Raw genomic sequence first — 20910 nt, 5'->3', positions numbered from 1 at the left:
TTTCACCCTGTATCATAACCCCCTCTGCCCCTCTGTCTGCCCCCAGTACCGGCCACACTGAATGATTTGGCAGTCTCCCGAGGGTGCCTCCCTCTCAAGGCAGGTGCACAGAGGTCTCCTCTGCTTGGAAAGCCCTCCCTGCCCTGGGAATCTTTCATGCATCAGCTCAGGTATGGTCTCCTGGGCTGGGTCCCTTCTATGGGCTCCCAGAGCCCCTGTGCCTTCCTCCACAAATGCACCTGGGATAACTGCCTGTAAATGCCTGTCTCCACCAGGCTGTGACCTCCTTAGGGGTGGACAGCAGCTCTGATGACTCCCAGCATCCAGCACATAACCCGAAGGAGTTCAGTGAGGAACGACAATGCTCAAGGACATAGTCCCTGTCCACCAGTGAGGGTCTGCTGATTCTCTGCTTGCTGACTCTGTCAAGCAGAAGGCCACTGGGATGGAGGAGTGAGGCTGTGAGCATTTAGAAACGAGGCCAGAGGCTGTCCTGGCAGTTCACATAGCTCTGGCTTGAGTGACTGTGATGACGTACACAACAGCGGAGGTCAGGAGGAGAAAGCATGTCAGGATATTAGGGCAGATGCCCTTGGGTACTGTAGTGTCTGCAACTGGACACAATGACTCTTACAGTCAAATGTGACTTTGAATCCAATCCAAATAATGTTTGTTGAGGATCTGCCACACGCCAGGTACTGTGCTAGGTGCTTTCCGATAGCTTTTAAGTAGAGCTACGGTATAATTTATCATCTAAACTGGGACACTTCTAAGAGTGAAAGGGGGCACTATTAATAAATACTCTAGGACAACAGGTATAAATGGGAACTGCCCCAGGCAAGCCAAAACTTACAACCATCCTACCCACAGGTCACAGTTTGTGTGCTTCCTTGGCCCCCACCCCCCGTAACTCTACACACAATTTGTAAATCTATATTTATCAGTATTTACTTATTTATTGTCTATTCCCCCACAAATTGCAAGGGTTAGGGTTTTGTTCACTAGTAGAAAAAATCTCAATGCCTAGTATATAGAAACTACTTGATAAATACTTGGGAAAGAAGGAAGGCAAGACTGGAGTAAAAGCCTGGGCAAGGAGATGGGGAGTGGGGAAGAGAGAAGAGATGGAGGGAGCTGAGATCCTTGACTCCCGTGGTCAGCTTGACTACCATGTTAGTGCTCCATGTGCTTGGGTCTTAAAGGAGTGGACTTTCAGGAAGAATACAGTTTAGGCAACAAGCTCAGCATCCAAGTGTGTCTACTAAGATCCAACCAGCTGATGAGCAACCTATTTATGGCACAAAAAGTGTCTAAATCTGTCCCTCAGTCTTGGCTGATCTATGTTCTGTAACGTGGATGAGTGCCCAGTTGTTTGTGAGCGAATCAATGACTTCTCAGTGATGACAGCAATGGCAGGCTGAAGCCTCTTCTCTTCAGCAAACCTAACCCTTCCCTTTGGGTCCTCCTCCATGCCTCACCCCCCAGTTCTCTCCTCAGGGATTCATCTAAAACACCCCCCTTTTTCAGGGACTCCCACTCTATCACTTCTCCTATCCTGTGTCTTTTTTTTTTAATCATGCCTCATTGTCCTCTCTATGAATAACTGTTTTCTGTCTATAAACCGTATTACAGTTGGCATAACAGGATTTGCCATGTTAAATCCAATCCAGTTCAACCAATAGTTTAGTGAATATTTATTATCAGCTAGATCAGAAAAAATGTCAGGGCTATGGCAGTCAAGGGGCCATGAAATAACAGTCATCAAAGTTAGAAGAGACTCAGATGTCATCTCACTCCAGTGTCTTCCAAACAATTGAATCTCCTCTATGCACCATTTTGATAGTGTCATTTAGCTTCAAGGTGAACACTTTTAGTAAGGCAAAGTTCATAGCTCCTACATCCACTCCATTTTAGGTAGAGCTAATTGTTAAAAAGTTCTATTTCTGTATAGACCTTACCTCCTCCTTTGGCCTCCACCCAGGAGATGTCTGTCCTGTCCTCTTTGGTAGCTCTTTAGGGATAGAATGATAGTGGTCTGCCTCCTTTCTCTAACCTATGAAACTCCCATGTCGTCTCCTGTTTCTTACAAAGTCTTGCCCCTATGAGCAAACTCAGTATGGAAACCCATTGTTCCCCTTCTTTCTGGACTAGCAGGCCCTCTTCTCTGGGAATAGGTTCACCACGGCCACCACAGCCCTCAAGTCCAGCCACGTGGTTCCAGTGTGCTGTCCTGTCCTTACATATCCTTGCCTATGGGGCCAGAGTTGACTTGCCCAGAGGTGGCATATCCCCCAGGCTAGGCCAGTCACAGTCTTTTGGAACTGGAACTAGAAAATGAGAGTGGATCACTCTCCAGGGATGGAGCCAACAGATGTGACACTTGGCACCATGTCTCCTACAGGTGGAGGAGGCCAGTCTACAGCCTTTAGTTATGTGAGATACACTGGTACTCTTGTAATAAATTCTCTATTTTGCTTAAACTAGTTCAAATTGTATTTCTTTTGCTTATAGCCAAAGAACCCTATGAATCTGCTTCACTATATTTCCTTTATCCCACAAGACCTCCTGAACCCAACTGAACAAGATATTTGTGAGAGGTGGGGGAAGGTATTTGGGTCTATCCAATTTAAAGATAAGACCAGCAGGCCTCATACACATCCTGGTTTTGACCCTGCACTGCACTCCTAATTTGTAGCTCCTACTGGAATTTCCCAGTACAACACTGCCCTTTCCCAGATTAAGCCATAAAACCAGCAGGTGCTGAAGGGGTTTGGTTACTCACTGGGTCATTGTACATCTGGATGATGAGCTGTTTCACTCCATGCAGGGTCGGGTGGGCCCACGGAGAGGGATCCAGCCAGTGACGGTTCAGGTCAAACCCCATCAGAGAGCACCTAGGTAGTACCCGGAGTCAGAGTCAGTATGAACAGGACAAGCCAAACTTGTCACTTATCAAAATACAGCTAGGAGTAGGAGCAGTCCCTGTCTCACCTACCTAGCATTTATTTTTTGCCAGAAACAGTTCTAAACATTTTATATATATTAATTGACTCAATGCTTTCAACAAAACCCTATGAAGTCACTACTATTACAATTCCTACTTTATATAAGAAGAAGTTGAATCACAGAGAGGTTCAAATATTTCTGTGGAGGAGTCTGACTTCAGTATCCATGCTCTGAGACCACAGACACATGTATATCTCTCATACAGGGCAGTAGAGAGAAGTGCTCAGGCTGAAGTCACTGATGTCCATATTATTCCTCTCTGTCTCGCACCCACAGCTAATCCATTGTTTCTACCTTCAAAATGTATTCAGAACCCAACACCCTTTTATCAGCTCCACTGATATCACCTTGAGCTCAGACCAAGGTCCTGAGTATTGTTAACAGTCTCTTACCTGGTCTTATTTCCACCCTGGCATCCTCCCAGCCCACCTCTCATCCCATCTTCTTCCCCACCCCCATTTTCCACATAGCATCCAGGGTGATCCTCTAAAACACAAGTCAGATGATGTCCCTTTTACACTCAAATGGTCCCTGTTAGATGCAGAGTAAAACCCCTTACAAGCTACAAGTCCCCATGTGTCCTTCCCTGCTAACTTCTCTGACCTCAGCTCCTACCACCATCCCTCTTGCTTCTTCTGTGCCAGATGCTGGACTCCTCATTGTTCCTCCAACACACTAGGTGCATCCTGCCCCCTCTCTTTTCCTCCAGTCTGGGAGTCAGGCAGATCAGAGTTCATAACCACTGTCTGATCCCTCCTAATGTAGTAGGCATTTACCCATTTTCTTTGGAGAATGCCCAACATCTAACCCTGTGATTAGAGGGGACAGTGTTGGGGAGAGTTTGCTCCTCCATCATTACAGATGATGAGACTATGGTGGTGCCTTTTCTTCCACCACAGAAGACAGATGGGCCAGATGCTCCCTCTTTGTGATCTGCCAGCCACAGCAACAGGAAACCAGACTCAGGCAACAGTCACTTCCCTCCAGGACTTAAAGTTGGACTAGGTGATATGAGGTTGGGAGTCAGGTGTACAGCCATGCTACCATTGAACAGGGGTAGTTATCCCTGCCAACAGCCAATTTTCACCCTCCATAGCTATTCTGTTAATTTGTTTGTTTTCCAAATGTGGCCCTTCCTATAAATTCCCTTTTTGCTTCAGTGGCTGGAGTTAGTCCTTGTTCCTTTAACAGAAAGCATCACTAACCATATAGCTCTGTAGGCTAATTTATATTAAACCCTAGTGGCTGGTCACCAAGCAGATGGAACCACTGGTCTGGGTGCTATGCCCACAGAGCTCTTTGAGCTTCTACTGAGCATCTAAAAATTTGGAATGGAACGCTATTGTTAACAACAGGACTTAATCACAAATGACCGTAACTTTAGAGATGGTTAGCTTACCTCCCTCTCCTCTGCCTTCAATTAAGAATGCCCTAAGCAATCCCTTAGCCAAGTCACTAGCTTGCTCCATGATACTTCTATGACCTGGTACTCACCACCTCCCCAGGCAGCTTATCTCATTCTTAGACAGCTCTGCTAGAAAACTCTTCCTTCTCTTTAGCTGAAATTTGTCTTCCCAGTGACTTCCTGCACTAGTCTCATCTTTGCCTCATAGAGTCACTCAGAACCATGAGGCTATGTTGTGAAGACCAGGAGCTTTGGAAGTCACAGTTAGGTTTAAGTTTTGATTGGTGACCTTTTTAAATTTCTTTTTTAAAAACCCCTTTGGGGGCGCCTGGGTGGCTCAGTCATTAAACGTCTGCCTTCAGCTCAGGTCACGGTCCCGGGTGCTGGGATTGAGCCCCGCATCAGGCTCGCTGCTCTGCGGGGAGCCTGCTTCTCCCTCTCCCACTCCACCTGCTTGTGTTCCCTCTCTCTGTGTGTCTCTCTCTGTCAAATAAATAAATAAAATCTTTAAAAAAAACCGAAACCCTTTGGGCTTCTGTTTTATCATATGTATAATGAGGATAACAACCTTGACTTTCTGGATTATGAACATGAACTACTAATGGCCCAGCAGAATCCTCAGAACAGAATGAATATTGAATGAATGGCAGCCAGTGATGACAGTGGCAGTGGTGGGGATTGTGGTATTGTTGAAATTGTCTAAATCTAAATATCACCTCCTCCAGGAAGGCTTGCTGACTTACTCTCTGCAAATGTGGGATAGGTGCTTTCCCTCTGCTTCCACAGCATCCATTGCTCCCCCCGCCCCCCACCCTGCCCATCAGAGTGGCTACAGAACAAGATATAGTGATTATTGAGTCTGTCTTCCCCACTGAACCATGAATTCCTCAAGGGTGTGGATTCTGTCTTATTCATGTTTGTATTCTTGTGCTTGACATAGAGTCTGGACTATGGTAGACATTGAGGAATTAGTTGTTGATTGAACATTTCATTCTTTCCCAAGAATTTTCCAATCTCACATGATATAGTTCTTACAACCATCTAGGCACACAGGTGGATTCCATTTTTCAAGTGGGAGCACTGAAGGCCAGAGAAGGTAAGCCATTCTTTCAAGGTCACCTACCTACCTGGTACTCCATAGGGCCCAGACTACAATCCAGGTGAATTGGCCCTGGGGCCCTGGTCTTCCCATTTGGCCATTCTGCTTCCAGGAAGCCTCTTTCATTAAAAAAAGTGAGATTCAAAACTTAAGAGAAGGTGTTATAGGCGAAAGATCCTGAAAGGTCAACACCTTGATCCAGCCTATTGATGAAAATGGTGTGGCTGGTGACTCAAAGGCCACTCAATCCTCAAAGAATCCTGGCGTTCTTTAGAAGCTAAAACATTGGTGAGACTCTTCAGTGAGTAGCACCTGTGCTGGGCACTTTTTGAGCTGATTTTTTAGAGAACACTTCTAATGGTAACAGTCTATCAGTAGGTGGGTATTTACTAAAGAAAAACCTTAGTAAAGATGCAGGAGCCCTGCCTAGCTAGGGACCAGGGGGACAGGCCTCTAATGTCTATATCATCTTGAGATAGTCACTTCCCCTCCCTGGGCTCCATGCTCTTCTTTGTAAAACGAGAGGGTTATACTTCACTCAGGACGGTCTCTCCCAGCTCACTCATTATATGTTGTTGGGTGTTTTTTGTTTTTTTACTTTTTAAGTTTTTATTTTAATTCCAAATAGTTAACATATTAGTGTCAGGTGTACAACATAGTGATTCAACACTTCCATATATCACCCGGTGCTCATCACACAAGTGCACTCCTTAGTCCCCATCCCCCCACCTGCCTGCCCTCTTGTTCTGTATAGATAAGAGTCTGTTTCTTGGTTTGTCTCTCTCTTTTTTTCCCCTTTGCTTGTTTGTTTTGTTTCTTAAATTCTACATATAAGTGAGGTCATATGGTATTTGTCTTTCTCCAACTGACTTATTTCACTTGGTATTATACTCTCTAACTCCATCCATGTTGTTGCAAATGGCAAGTTTCATTCTTTTTTATGGCTGAATAATATTCCATTGTATAAATATACACCACATCTTCTTTATCCATCTATCCATCAGTGGACGTGTGAGCTGCTTCCATATCTTGGCTATTGTGAATAATGCTGCTATAAATATCATTATATGATTTTAAAGCATCACTAATTGGGATTTATCGCCAAAGTTAGGGACTTGGAGGAAGCACACATTTCCGATAAAGTTAAAATACTGATATTCTAGGGAAAGGATTGACAGTTTTAAAAAGAAACACCAAATAGTTAAGGGTTACCAATATCTTAATGTTAACTGCATGCATTTTTCAACTTTGATATTTTCATGGGACCCAATCTTTGCCTGTAGGAGTTCTCAAGTTGCTCTGAACTTTGAAGAAGGGATGGGAATTTGCCAAAGTCAAGGCCTCAGAGAGCAGGCAAGAGTGTGCAAAGTTCCGCGAAGTGAGAATTGTTGGAAGTTACACATATTTTTAACAGGCCACTAGTGTATTATGTTTGTGTCCCTAACTAGGCTAGAAGCACCAGGAAGGCAGGGCTGATGCATTTTCTTGTTAGTGGTTTCAGGACCCAAATCATCTGCCTAAAGACAGAGAAATAGACAAGGTGACCTCCAGATGCCAGGCTCTCATACTATGATTGCCAGTTTAGAGTCACTGAGTATGAAATCCTGGGTCTCTGCTCTGGGTCTCTGTCTCCTTGGTGCTCTTCTGTTCTGTAATTTATTTTTGAGATGAAATCTCTGTTTGAGCTCAAAGTCAGGACCCATGTTCTGACATGAATGGAACTCTTTATGGTAATAATGAGACACAATATTTGACATTAGGATCATTCTAGAAAATCCAATTTTATGGAAGTCAAATTTATAGGTAACTACGTAATATATACTTTCATTCTCTTGAATTGGAGATACTCTTGACTATCTTTTGTTTCTTCTTCCAAACTGCGAGCCCAATGGGGGCAGGGATTATGTTTGTGTCACCTTGTGCCACCCCCCCAACTTATCTACTACAGACCCAGGTGCAGAGAAGGTTCATTATATCTACTGAATGAATGAGTGAATGAACAAGTGTATGAACAAATACCCTGAATATGTGCAAACAAAGTTTAGGTAATTCCTTGAAGAAGACATTTTTTGAAAAGTATTTAAGTACCTGTTACATGCTAGACATTTTCACAATAGCCAAATAAGGTAGGTATTATTAATCCTCATTTTAGGGTGCCTGGGTGGCTCAGTCAGTTAAGTGTCTGTCCTTGGCTCAGGTCATGATCCTAGGGTCCTGGGATCGAGTCCTGCATCGGGCTTCCTGCTCAATGGGGAGTCTGCTTCTCCCTCTGCCACTCTCCCCTGCTCATGATCTCTCTCTCTCTCAAATAAATATTTTTTAAAATCCTCATTTTATAAATGAGCAAATAAAATCCAAGAGAGATTTGACTTTAGAACATCACTTGACAACTACTAGGATATAGATCAGGGATTTGAACCAAGATCTTATCAATGCCAGGATGGTGTCCAGTGATTTTTTTGAGGCTGTGGCATCTATGAAAGAGACCCTCAGCTACTCCTGTCTGCTCTTCCTTTACTGGTCTCTTCCTCCTCTGAACAATGGCAGAGACACAATGGCTCCAGAGAACATTATTCAAATGGCAAGTAAATAGCTCCATCTTGTGAAGGGCATCATGCCCATCCTTGTTGCAATAATGGCAGTTAGAATGAGAGCAATGATTTTAATTTCCCTCCTTATGATTTCCTTTTCATCTCTTCTAAAGGATAGAGAAAAAGACAGCTTGGTGACTTCAGATCAATCTCATCTGAGCACTGTGGGGCTGTGTGCTTCTGGAAGGGTGGCATTGACAGGCAGAGATGGATGAGGCACACATGCAATTGTCTCTCAAACGCAGCAGTTTTTCAGCATTACCAATGAGCTAGATTGGATTAAGTATATTTGCACCAAAAGCAAAATAAATATTACTTTATTTAATGCCACTAAAAGTTGGGATTCAATTGCCCTTGGCCTGAGGTACCCTCTAGCTCTATTGATTGGCCAGTGTCAGAATGCCAGACAGTCTGTCATCAATAGCTCCTGCAAAATGCTTAGCAGGTGGGGTGGGCTCTACTATGGTGGAGATGGAGGAGGGCGGGCAGTGTCCTTTGTCCCAAACATAAGGGATAATTACAACACATCTGCTCCACATCACCACTCCCAGAATATTTTTTTTTTTAAGATTTTTTATTTATTTATTTGAGAGAGAGAGAGAGTGAGAGACAGAGAGCATGAGAGGGAGGAGGGTCAGAGGGAGAAGAAGGCTCCCCGCTGAGCAGGGAGCCCGATGCGGGACTCGATCCCGGGACTCCAGGATCATGACCTGAGCCGAAGGCAGTCGCTTAACCAACTGAGCCACCCAGGCGCCCACCACTCCCAGAATATTTAAAGCATTTCCCTCACATTCTCTCTTAGACTATCACAACAAGGATGCAACCTGGGCAGTAAAGGCAAAGAGGAGAATGGATAGAACATAGTGGGGTGCCTGGGTGGCTCAGCCGGTTGAGCGTCTGGCTCTTGGTTTCCCCTCAGGTCATGATTTCATGGGTTTTGAGATTAAGCCCCGCTTCGGGCTCCATGCTCAGTGAGTGAGATTCTCACTCTCCCTCTGCCCCTCCCGCTCGTGCTCTGTCTCTCTCCGAAATAAATAAGTGAAATCTTAAAAAAGAAAAAAAGACAAGACCATAGGTTCTAAGTCAGAAGGACTTGGGTTTGAGTCCCAGATCTACCACTGAGTAGTTTTGTGACCTTGGACAAATTCATGGGTTTTGTTCAAAGACCTGAAAGCACCAGGAGGGCAGGAACTGAATCTATTTCATTTGCCATTGAGTTTTCCGTTAGGCACACAGCCAGCTCTCCATTAGACTGTACAAATAGAGGCTCAGAAAGCTTAAGTAATTTGTCTGTAGCCCAGCAAGGACAAGTGAGAGAAGCAAGACTTGAACCCACTCTGCTAACTCTAAAGCCCATGTTCTTAGCCAACACTATTCTCTTAGCAGTCCTGGGAGTCAGGTCAGCATCCAATTGAGAGGACTCATGTGAGGTGAGGGTTGTACGCAACACCCTTAATTTTTAAATGGGGAAACTGAGGGGTGCCTGGGTGGCTCACCTGATTAAGCATCTGACTTTGGCTCAGGTCATGGTCTCAGGGTCCTGGAATCAAGCCCTGCATCAGGCTCCCCTCTATGTGGGGAGTCTGCTTGTCCCTCTGTCCCTTCCCCTGCTCGTTCTCTCTCTCTCTCTCTGATAAATGAATAAAATCTTTAAAAAAATAAATGAGTAAACTAGGTCTCAAATGGGGGCTAACATGTAAAGTACCTTCATGCAAATTGACAAAATGTGCCCCCCTCCAAGCTAGAAACAGGTGCCCCTTCTGAGTGGGTGACGTACACTTGCTCTGGCTAGATGTGGGGTTGGGGGCAGTCACAGCCAGCCTGGCCCCTTGACCAGGAGCCTGTACTGCATGTACATGTGAGGAGGCCCTGGACATTCCCAAGGCCCATAGCAGAGCTAAGATGAGATAGAACTTCCCACCTCCAAGGGTCAGCAAGATCTTGACCCTGGAATGGTGGCCTGGATGGTGGCCTTTCTGGCAAGGTGGTGGGGTTGGGGGGAAGGGAGTACTCAGACCATACCTGGAAAAGTGATCATCTTTAACCTTGAAATTCCTGAGTCCTTTCTCCCAGAACTTATGGCTAGTGGACAAGAAGTTTTGTTGGAGTGCCTTTTCCCTTCCCACGGAGAGCATGTGCTCTGGGGTTTCAGTCTCCTTCCATCCTGTCTCCTGCCTGGCAGCAACATCAGGCTTGGTGGGGAGGGTGGAATTTCCACATGGTGACTTAGGACAATTCTGAGAATCACCAACCGAAAGGACCCAAGATTTCATAAAACCCAATTCCCACATCTCAAAGACAGGGAAATGGAGGCCAAGATCACATAGCTATGTAAGAGTAGCATTGGAAGTTCATTACAGGACCAAGAGATTATTTTCCCTCAATAACAACACTGACAAGGAGTAAAAAAGAACCATTTAACAAGGCCCAAGGGGGAACATTTTCTAAAGGAGTGCACTGGCCCTTGGGTCTAGGAATCATCTATTTCAACTTCTTAAGTGAGAAAGGGCAAAGGAAACACAAAAGAGAAGAAAAGTCCTTTAGGTCCTCACAAGCTCCGGGAGCCAGTGAGACCCCTGCCCACCTTGTCTAAGCCTGAGAAGTCACTTAGATGGCAGTGTGGACTCTGGAGCCACACTGCCTGGATAAGATCCTGGCATTGGCCCCATCTTAGCTGTGTGGTCTCTCTGTGCCTCAGCCCTCATCTGGGCAATGTGGATCTTGCTTACCTCAGAGGGTTGTTTCAAGGATTAAATGAGATCAGTCATGGAAAATGTTGGGGAGACACTGCCTAGTTTGAGATCACGGCTACACATATGTTACCTGGTCTTACAGTTTGATCTTGGTAGGACTGTCAGGGTCTTCCACAAACTGGTCCCCACTTATTCCTCCAGCTTCTTCAACCATGTCCCTAACCTGTATACCACGCAAGGCTCACACGTTACATCCTATGAACTAATTGCAAAAAGGTGTTCCCTCCTGTGGGCTGACGTAATTCCTCCAAGTCCCAAGGCTGATCAGGCCTGGGCTGCATGCCAGCCTCCACCTGCCTTCTTAGCTGGTGCCTTTGTGCAGTGCGTGAACCTACACTGCGGTCTCTAACTCTGACCATGCACAACGGCCATGTCAGACCACTTGCCATTCCCCAAGGCTCAGGCGGCAAGGCTGAGGCTAGGCACTGGGGCTCCAAGGCAGCTCCCTGGTTTTGACTCCTGGATTTCCTACTATCGCAGGACCTTGGGCAAGTTATTTAACCACTCTGTGTGCATCAAGTTCCTTGTCTGTAATATGAGGATAATACAAGAACCTACATCACAGGTTCATGGGGTTGTTAGGAGGAAGCTCCCAGTTCAATCCCAACAGGGACTCTTAGTGTCCAGCAGTAAGAGAATGGCTCTTCCTCTCGATCCCCTTGTTTCCTCTTCCCAGAGGGAGGTGGTGAAACTGATCTGATTGGTCCACTTAAGAAACGGGGCAGAGCCTGTTGGCCCAGCCCCTCCAGGCAAGACTTGCTGAGATCTGTGACCCTGCTGGGAGGGTCCATTCTGGCCTCCTCCGTCATGTGCTGTGCCTTCTGAGAGGCAACTCACTTCCTGCTTGGCTTGGGGCTGGTGGCAAAGTTGAACTTTGGGGTGAAGTAGAAGGAGGCCAATTTTAGCCACAGAGATAAAGCATGCCTCCCAAATCCTGCTTTTACCAATAATCAAGCTAATTTCGACCCCTACCTTTCTGATCCCTCTACCTTCTTCTAAACTGGTGGGAGTAGTGGGGGGAGTGGGAGCAGGCATATGATGAGTTCCATCTTCAGTGGAAATAATAGGTAAAAACACTTAACAATAGGGCCTGGTAGCTTGCATAAGTTCAATTAATGTTTGTTTTGTTATCAACACTGTTGTTGTTTAACATCATTCCTTTGTTTTAGAACATGCTGCCTGCCAATCTCTTCCCCTGGCTAACTCCCCCTCATCCCTCAAGGCTCGTCTCACACAACACCTCCTTCTTGAGGGCAAGCACAGGGCAAAGCCCACCTCAGTTCCCCAGTGCCCAGTACCAAGTGTGTGCTGTGTGAAGGCCTGAGGGAAAGAAGTGGTGGGTGGGGAGGAAGGAGGATGAGAAATAAAGAAGAGGGAGAAGAAATGATTGAGTTGAAAGGCTTCTGAAGCAGAGTCAGACTACCAGCAAAGGCACGGGTGTGAGCAAGAGTGGGCCAGTTTAGGGCCCTGCAAAGGGCCCAGGAAGGCGAGAAGAGCGGATGGAGGGTGTTAGGGCAGGAGCAAGGTGGGCAGTGGGAGATGAACCCAAGAAGGAAGTTCCTGGACACTGCGCATGCTTGAATACCAGGCTACAGAGGTTCAGTTCTTGCTGATGGCCAACCGGGAGCCACGGGAGGATTTTACACAGAGAACTAACACTCTTCAAGCAGTGGTTTAGGAACTAAGACCAGAAATGACAAAAGTTCTTGATTCTATTGTTTTGCTCCTCCAGACTCCCCAGCCACTCATTCTGGGTTATGGTCTCCTCAGACGCCTATCTTTGCTGTAGAACCAATTATTAAAATCAACTTGCTATCAACTCTAACTTTGAAATGCTATTCAGCTGCTTGCAGGGACAGAGATGGGGGGCTGCCTCCACAGACATCTAGCCATCTGGCCTTTTCTGTGGAACCTGGCTGCGAAGCTCATTTGAATAATTGGTTTTGGCGGTGTGCACTTGTGGGTTAGACACCTGATTACACTGCCAGCCCCAATGTCCTTTCAGCCTCCTTAGAAACATCGCTCAGGTTACATAAAGCAGGAGAGGGCTTCTGGGAGGTGAGGCTGTCTGGCTCCCGTTGTCGCTTGCACTTCATCTTGACTAACCACGTGGCTCGCTCACTGTGTGACCTTGAGCAAGTTACTTAGCCTCTCTGTGGCTCGGTTTCTTCTTTGTTCAAAGAGAGAGAGTGATTCCTACCCTGTCTCCATGCCACAGGCTTCTTGTAAGGCTCTAGGGAAAGCCAGGGGAGTTGTGACTTAGCAGAAATACAAGTGGAGACGTGTAGGTTGAGGAGAGGTCAATGTCAGGAAGCAACGTGTGTGCAGGCTGTATCAGGAGAGGTACGCCCCCAGAATGTCGGGGAGCAATGTGTGTGCAGGCTGCCTCAGGAGAGGTACGCCCCCAGAATGTCGGGGAGCAATGTGTGTGCAGGCTGCCTCAGAAGTATGTCCCCAGAATTAGGCCTGTGATCGTCCCTTCCTACTCCTGCTCCACTAGCTAGCTCTATGAACTTAAGGGACTTTGCTAATCTATGCCTCAGTTTCCTCATCTGTAAAATGAGAATAATGATAGAGATGTTCTGAGGATTAAGTGGAACAATACATGCAGAATGCCTCGAATGGTGGTGGGCCCCGAGGTTCCATAGATGTCGACTATTCACCACCACCATTGTCACCTTCGTCGTCGTCGTCATCATAACTGTTCAGTCCTGGACACTAGGCCTCGAAGACAGACAATGACAAACATCTGGAGCATGTTCAGAGGACAGCAGGAAAGACAGGGAGGGGAATGGATGTCAGATTGCATGTGAAAAGGTACAAGGTTCTGGGGGATGTCCAGCCTGGGGGACAGGAGATGGTAGTGGTTGGACTGGAGAGTGGGGAAGTGAGGGAACACATGGTCTTCAGACAGCTAAAGAGCTACCATGTAAAAGATAGACTAAAACAGAATAATCCTTCGGGGGTAAAGCAGAAGGGATGGGCTGGCAGGTTTAGCCTGAATCCCAACCCTCTCTAACAGTCCAAGCTGGTAGCTTGGTGATGCTTTAGAAAGGCGGGCGCCACCCAGGCCTGGAGGTGGACAAGAAGAGGGGGGCCTGGCTATTGCTCTGGGAGACTACTGAGGGGATCCTGGCCCTGGGTAGAGCGCTGGACTGGAGGTCTCAGCTCCCCTCCTACTCCAAGGCTGACGGCACTGTGACAGAGACCCTGAGGACAGGGAGTGTGGCCAGGATGGGGAAGGAGAAGAGGGTGGCAGACCTCTTGGTGAGGTGATCCTTGCAATGGGTCTTTGGTTTCCATTTCTAGCGTGATGAAAAGTGCAGTTTTTACACCGTCAAAGAACAAAGAGAATACTGACATGCACTTTACATTTTATGTAGCTAATTGTATGTTCTATTCCATTTTGGAAAGTTTAAAATGCTTCCTCCTTTGGATGTCGGAGTGGGCAAGGTCAGCCAGTTATGATGCCTGTCCGTGCATGTGTGCGTGTGTGCGTGTGTGCGTGTGTGTGTGTTGGAAATACCTTGCCTGGTATTAGCCTCTGCTGTGCTTAATGGCGTTTTGCTGTGCCAATCTCCTTTTTACTGTCTGTGTCTGGTGAATTCCTATATATCTTCCATCCTTCGAGAACACTCCCTCATCACTGCCAGTCAGAGGGAGGCACTGCCTGATTTCAGGACACCATGCAGCTGGAGGTGAAACGTGCAGGAGGCTAGGGGCAGCTTGCCTAGATGCATAAACCAGCTCTGACCCTTCCTGCTGGGGGGCCCACGGCAAGTTCCTTTCTGCCTCTGTACCTCAACTTCCTTCTGTATTTAAAATGGAGCTATAGAAATAGACTCATCAATACAGAGAACAAATTGGTGGTTGATGGCATAGGGGATGGGCAAAATAGGTGAAGGGGATTGAGGGGAGCAAAATTCCAGTTGTGAAATAAACAAGTCCTGGAGATGAAAAGTGCAGCATCGGGAATATAGTTAATAATTTGTAATAACGTATGCGGACAGACGGTGACTACACTTACACTGAACGCCGAGTAATATATAGAATTGTCGAATCACTGTGTAGTCCACCTGAAACTGATATAATATTGTATATCAACTACACTCAATACAATCGCATAAAATTCTTTCTCCAGTTTTTGACCACTTTTTAAAAATTTCCTTGTGAATTAACTTTAGCTGTCCTTTAGTTTTCTCATAAGTTATTCAAGATTTTCTTATGGATTTCAGTAATTCCTCATATATTAAGTATTTTCCTACTGTGTTCTTTAGTTCCAGTGTATTCAGTTTTATGACATAAAAATGTTTAGTATGAGAAAGATGGGCTCTACCACTGCCCCCATCCCAGGGCTGTTGCTAGTGTTAAATGAGATGCTCTCTCTAATGCATAGTTAGTCGGCACTTAGACATTAGTGCTATTAGCTAGGTCTCCGTGGCCTCACACGCGCACCCCTCTAATACAAACACGGCTTTTTATTGGCAAAGGCTGCCTCTGATTTCCATCTGTTTCCCTAAGGCCCAACGCAGGGCCTGACACTCAGCAGGCCCTCAATAAACCTTAGTTAAATTGGATTTACTGCACCAGAGCATCCTTGGCTACGTGAGGATCACCAGGGCCAGGAGACACGATGTGGTGCGGGTCCACCGACAGGAGGGCCGTGCATTTCCACTGCGGGGGCTCTGGTGCCATGTTATAAAGCTGGATCATTTCTGTGCCACCCCGAGGGGTCTGTGGCTCTCCCCCACCTCCACGCTCCCAAGAAGCACTGAGGTTTTCTGAAGATGAGAAATTTCATAGCATCCTATCTTTTGGGTAACTACGTATTTTATGATGACTAATAGGCAATTACTATGGTAATATTGCAATTCAGCATGTGTGAGGTTTGGGAAATGAGAAATTATGGGTAACTACTTTGGACTCATTTCTATGGTAACAAAAAGTAATTGTCATTAAATACCAGTTATACTGAGGCTGTACCTGGTAATTATAGATTTTTATGCCCAGAAACATAAATAAAACCAATAAATTTATTCCAAGGTCTATGACTGTTTACTTATACGTGGCTCTATGGAATACACAATGACAAGCACCTAATTAAGAAATGCAAACCCAACACAGAGTTTCATATTGTCATATGGAGATGGAGAGTCTCTTTTTCAAATGCAAGGCAACTGGTGCATTACACATGCTCGGAAGGAATCAATCGCAGTGGGGTATGGGGAGGGGTGGGGCTGTCTGCTCTGCCGAGGGAGTGATGGGGAGGAGGAGGCGGCCGAGACAGCGTGTGTGGGCAGCCACGTCTGATGCAGGACATTGAGAACTGCCAACCCACCGACTCGACTGTAGACCGACTCAGCCCATCACCCCCGACCCCCAGCGGCCTTCCGACTGGGAGCTGCCTTGCAGCTTCTTGGCTCTGTAATACCTGAAGTTACAGGATTCATCCCTCAAGACCTTTAGGCCGCAGACCCCCCAGAACCCTCCGAAGTTGCTCACATGGCATCAGTAGGGGTACCATTCTTATTATTTTTTTATTGTGGTAAAATACACATAACATACAATTTACCATCTTAATCATTTCTAAGTGTACAGTTCAGTGGTATTACGTACATTCCTAATGCCATGCTATCATCGCCACTGTCCATCTCCAAAGCCCTTTTTATCTTGTCAACCTGAAACTCTGTACCCACTAAACCCTGACTCCCCATTCCCCCTTCCCTTTAGCCCTTGGTAACCATCATTCTACTTTCTGTGATTTTGACCATTCTAAGTACGTCATATAAGTGGAATCATACAGTATTTGTCTTTTTGTGACTGGCTTAGTTCACACGGTATAATGTCGGCAAGTTCAACCATGGTGTAGCCACATCATTTTTGATAGAGCCTCTCCCCAGTGCTACTACTAAATGGCAGATGACTTCCACCTCATTTTCCTCTTCCAAGAGGGGAGGAGGGAAACTGAGGCCAGGGGAGAGGAGTGTCTCGCCCAAGGACAAGAAAGCTCAGGAGGGTGGGGAACGTTAGAGTGCCGTTCTCTGCTTCCAGCTCCAGCTTGTAAGACAAAGGCCATGTCTGGGGATGCGGAGAGTCCCTGGATATACCATGTGACTTCGAACCTGGCTCTTCACCTTCACAGCCTCAGTTTCCCCTTTGCTCAAAATTATAATAAAAACTGACTTTCCTTTCTCAAAGAGTTGTAAAGATCAAATGTGGTTTGTAAGTGCCTTTAAACGTGTAATGTCCATACAGTAACAACACGTGGCTGTGCACCCAGAGTCTGCTAAATCATAATGGCAGCCAATCGTGGTAGCCATGCCACACCAGGGTAAGATCGAGACAAGCAGGTTTAGGAGGCCCTGTAAGTGTAAGTAAAGTGTTGGGAGGAGAGGCATGCGGCCAGAGCTCCTCCGCACTGGAGACTGTAGCTCCGAGCCACTGCACTGTTACTAAACCCCGCCGCTGAGTTTATTTATCCACCGCCCCCCAAAAAATACCGATCAGAGGCCCATTCCATGCTGGGCGCTCTGCCAGACTTTGGGGACAGAGGTGGACAATGTCCTGACTTCATGGAGTCTGCTGTCTAGAGATGGAGATCGTCCTTAAACAGTCCTATGAATACCCACACGATTACCAACTGGGGCAAGGGCTAGGCAAGGGTGCTGCTGGTGCCCAGAGAGGCCTATGAGTTGGCATTAAGCCTCAGACTGAGCTGAAAAGAGGCCCGCGTAGTTAGGGTAGAGTGAGTGAGGCAGAGCGTGCAGCTGCTCGGCGTCACTATCCCACGCCATAGCATCATTGCAGTCCACTGTGATGTCATCTCACGCCTGCTGCGGGCTCCCAGGGAGCATGCTGGCGCGCCTATAACCAGCCAAGTCCCTCCCGACTCCTCCCGGAGGCCAGGGTCCAGGCGCAGACGTGGGAGTCAGGTTAGCAAATGCTCCTGCCTTCCGCACAAAGAGCATGATCTGTCATGCCGCAGCGGCCATCGGCTGCGCTTAAATGCGATTTTATTATAAATTCCAGAGTATAGTACTTGTCTTATTAAATACAAGTTGTGCGTGATTAAACCTGGGAAATCTCCTGCCTTTCCTTCCTAGATTGGAATACAGGTCTCTTTAATGTAGAAGAAGGAACGGGATGGGGGGTGGGCAGGAGGAGCAGCAGGTCCCTGGCCATGAGGGCAGGCCTGTGTCTCATTCTTCACACAGGGTCTGGCATGTCTGGGGTAGGCCTGCTTCCCGGGCTGCTCCTCACAGGCCACACGACCTAAGGCAGATTATTTCACTTTCCTGAGGCTTGAGAGACTGCACATCCTGAGGGGCTGTTGGGAGGGAAAGAGAGCAGGAGAGAGGTGGCGACCTGGCTGTCTGTGTTCCAACCTGTTTCCAGCAATGTGATGAGTTCCTCTGAGGTCTGGTGCTGTTCACTGCCCTAGAATTCTGACAACTTTCCTTCCCTCCCTCCCCAAATCCCTTCCTTGCTTCCTTTGCTCCTCCCTCCCACCCTCCCATCTTTCCTTTGGTCCTCAAGCTAATTGGAGTAGATTTTCATTATTTGCAAGCAGAGAAATCTCAGCAAACACCCTCCTTCACAAACTTGTGTGGGGATTAAATGAGATAAGTGTACGAGTGCTTGACACGGCACTGGGTGGGCAAGCAGAATTCTTGGAGTGGTATTTCCCAAAATGAGTTTAATACCACTGGGGGCTGGGGGAGGGTGGAGGGGGTGAAGGGCATAAAGGATGGAGGGGGAAACAAGCTGTATAGGAAAAGGGTTCCTTGACTCATCTTTGGGAAACACCGGGTACTATATTCCCCTCTTGAGATTCCTATTGATTAGCATATTCAGAACTGAAAGATCTTATTGTAAAAGAACACATTTAATTTTGCTTAACTCTGTGTTTCCCAAACTCCCTCAAACTCCAAACTCCTTTCTCCCCTACAATGCCTAGGCAAGTCCCTCCAGGCATGGGACACGCTGCTGTAGTCAGGGAGGCCTGGCCTGGAGCACCTCTAAGGCACCTTGAAGCTCTCAATCCTGAGTCTTTATTATTATTTTTCACCTTCTCCAAATCTTTAGTAGTGAATTCTCATGATTGATAGACTCTATGTTGCAACTCAGAGCTGTTTTAGCAACAGGATTAATGCCTGTGGTTAGAGATTTGCTCCCGCTCTTATAACGAGAAACACATATTCTCACTAGGAAAACGTTGGGGGTTTAAACTTCAGTAGAGAACTACTTCTGACGGTTGGAGCTCTTTTACTCTGAAATCCCCAAATCAGACAATCTGGACCTTGAAGACATACAGAAAGCGTCTAGTTCCCCATCACCACCCCAGTGGCCATCGGAAGCCCAGAGAGGGAAGACATTTTGGTCAAGGTCACAGACCTCTTTCCCACGTGCCACCCCTGGACAGCAGATGATGACATAAATAAGTCTGTAGAGTGGACAGCATTGACCTCTTTCTGACCACTGCCGCTCTTGTAATTAAACAGAAATGTTAACATAAAGCAAATGGTCTTTCCACCACCATTACCTCGAACAGTGTGCTCTGTCCAGGGAAGGTGGAAAGGCATTGCTCTCAGGCCTGCAGCAACCCATAAAACCTGCCAGCGCTAATGAACCATTGCTTGAGCCAATTAAGAGAGGAAGCAAAACTGTCTTTAATTAAGGCATCATGCATCCCATGGGCTCTAACTTATACCCAGAGGTATTGGGAAGCCCCTCTGGACCCAGTTGCCATGCTTTTGGAAAGCAGTAAACCAACTCTGTTTAAAAGGGACCTGGCTGGGTATTGAACAATCTGGGTTCTGATCTGAGCTGTACTGCTGACCTTGGGTAAATCCCATCTCATATGTAGCCTTTAGTTTCTTTATCAATGAAGTCATCCGTTTCCTTCACTCATGTTCATCAAATAGTTTCTGAGCATCTACTGTGGGCTGATCCCTGCTGCCAGGCACCATGGACACAAGGACCACAAAGGCTCAGTCCCTGCTCTCTGCTGGCTTGAAGGCCAGTGGAGTCCATGCAATGGATAAATCTTTTTCAATAACCAGGCCTGTGGGTGCTTAGAGGAGGAAGTAACTAATTCTGTTTGGAGGTTTGGGGAATGCTTTCCAGAACAGGAGACATGAGCTGTGGTGTGAAGAAGGGTTAATAAGATAAGGAAGGGATAGCAGGTTCTGGGCAGAGGGCAGCCTTGAGGAAGGTTAGGAATCAGGGACCAACAGGACATGTCTAGGGAACTAGGCTTTGCTTAGAGTGGCTATTAGAGTGGAGGGTGGGAGGTGAGGCAGAATGGTGGACAGATAGGCACCAGGTCAGACAGAGCCTCTCGTGCAAAAGCTGCAAGGCTGAATGTTATTTTGCAAGTTGTGGGACTAATCTGCTCTAAAGATATGTAATGTGCACAGTGAAATTAGATAAATAGTGTTTCACTGGCTGTGTGACTTTGGGCGAGTCTGTTGCCTCAATTGTCAAATAAGAGTAATCACACTATCTCAGAGGATTCAATGTTCTATTGGCAGATGATCCACTGGGCAGTGAAATTTTAGACTATAAATTATGGTGCTCGGCCAGAAGAAAGAGAGTTCAAGGTCTGAGAGCATGAGTGCGTGTGGGGCGAGCTTCTATGCCCACATCAGAGAGAAATGCTGCTCAGATGACCTGGGATGCCACTCTCCTTCATTAATGTTCTCCAAAAAGAAACACAGAATCAAAATAGTCATTGCTATCACCCCCATAGGATATTCTGCAAAGCACATTTGTCTCCACCATTTCTTTTGATTCTCACCGGTGCCCTGTCAGGTACGTGATCATTGCATTCATTAGGAAACTGATGCTCAGTTTCTCGAAACCGTTTAAAAGGGACCTGGCTGGGTATTGAACAACCTGGGTTCTGATCTGAGCTGTACCCTTTCCAGTAGCTGGAAAGTGAACTCCCCAAGGTTACATGGAAGTGGGTGCCCAAACTGATTCTAGCTCTCCTGATTCCTGGCCCAGCAAGCTGACCAGAAAATCCCAGCAAGTTACCTCAGGTGGCTATGCATG

The 20910-nt window shown here is 46.6% G+C and overlaps 1 protein-coding gene across 5 annotated transcripts in view; it reads right to left on the bottom strand.

Moving 5' to 3' along the window:
* Positions 1 to 20910, bottom strand: part of LOC116647850 (BEN domain-containing protein 5) — a 1423949-nt gene that overhangs the window by 90243 nt on the left and 1312796 nt on the right. For all 5 annotated transcript variants that reach the window (XM_032429423.1, XM_032429457.1, XM_032429433.1 and 2 more), the window contains one exon: positions 2783 to 2894. In XM_032429423.1, the coding sequence (XP_032285314.1) occupies positions 2783 to 2894 (112 nt within the window). The remainder of the gene's footprint in view (positions 1 to 2782; positions 2895 to 20910) is intronic.

Source organism: Phoca vitulina, unplaced genomic scaffold (assembly GCF_004348235.1).
Source record: "Phoca vitulina isolate PV1807 unplaced genomic scaffold, GSC_HSeal_1.0 scaffold2, whole genome shotgun sequence".
NCBI lineage: Eukaryota > Metazoa > Chordata > Mammalia > Carnivora > Phocidae > Phoca > Phoca vitulina.
Note: the sequence above shows the minus strand (reverse complement) of the source record. Positions and strands in the feature narration are given on the sequence as shown.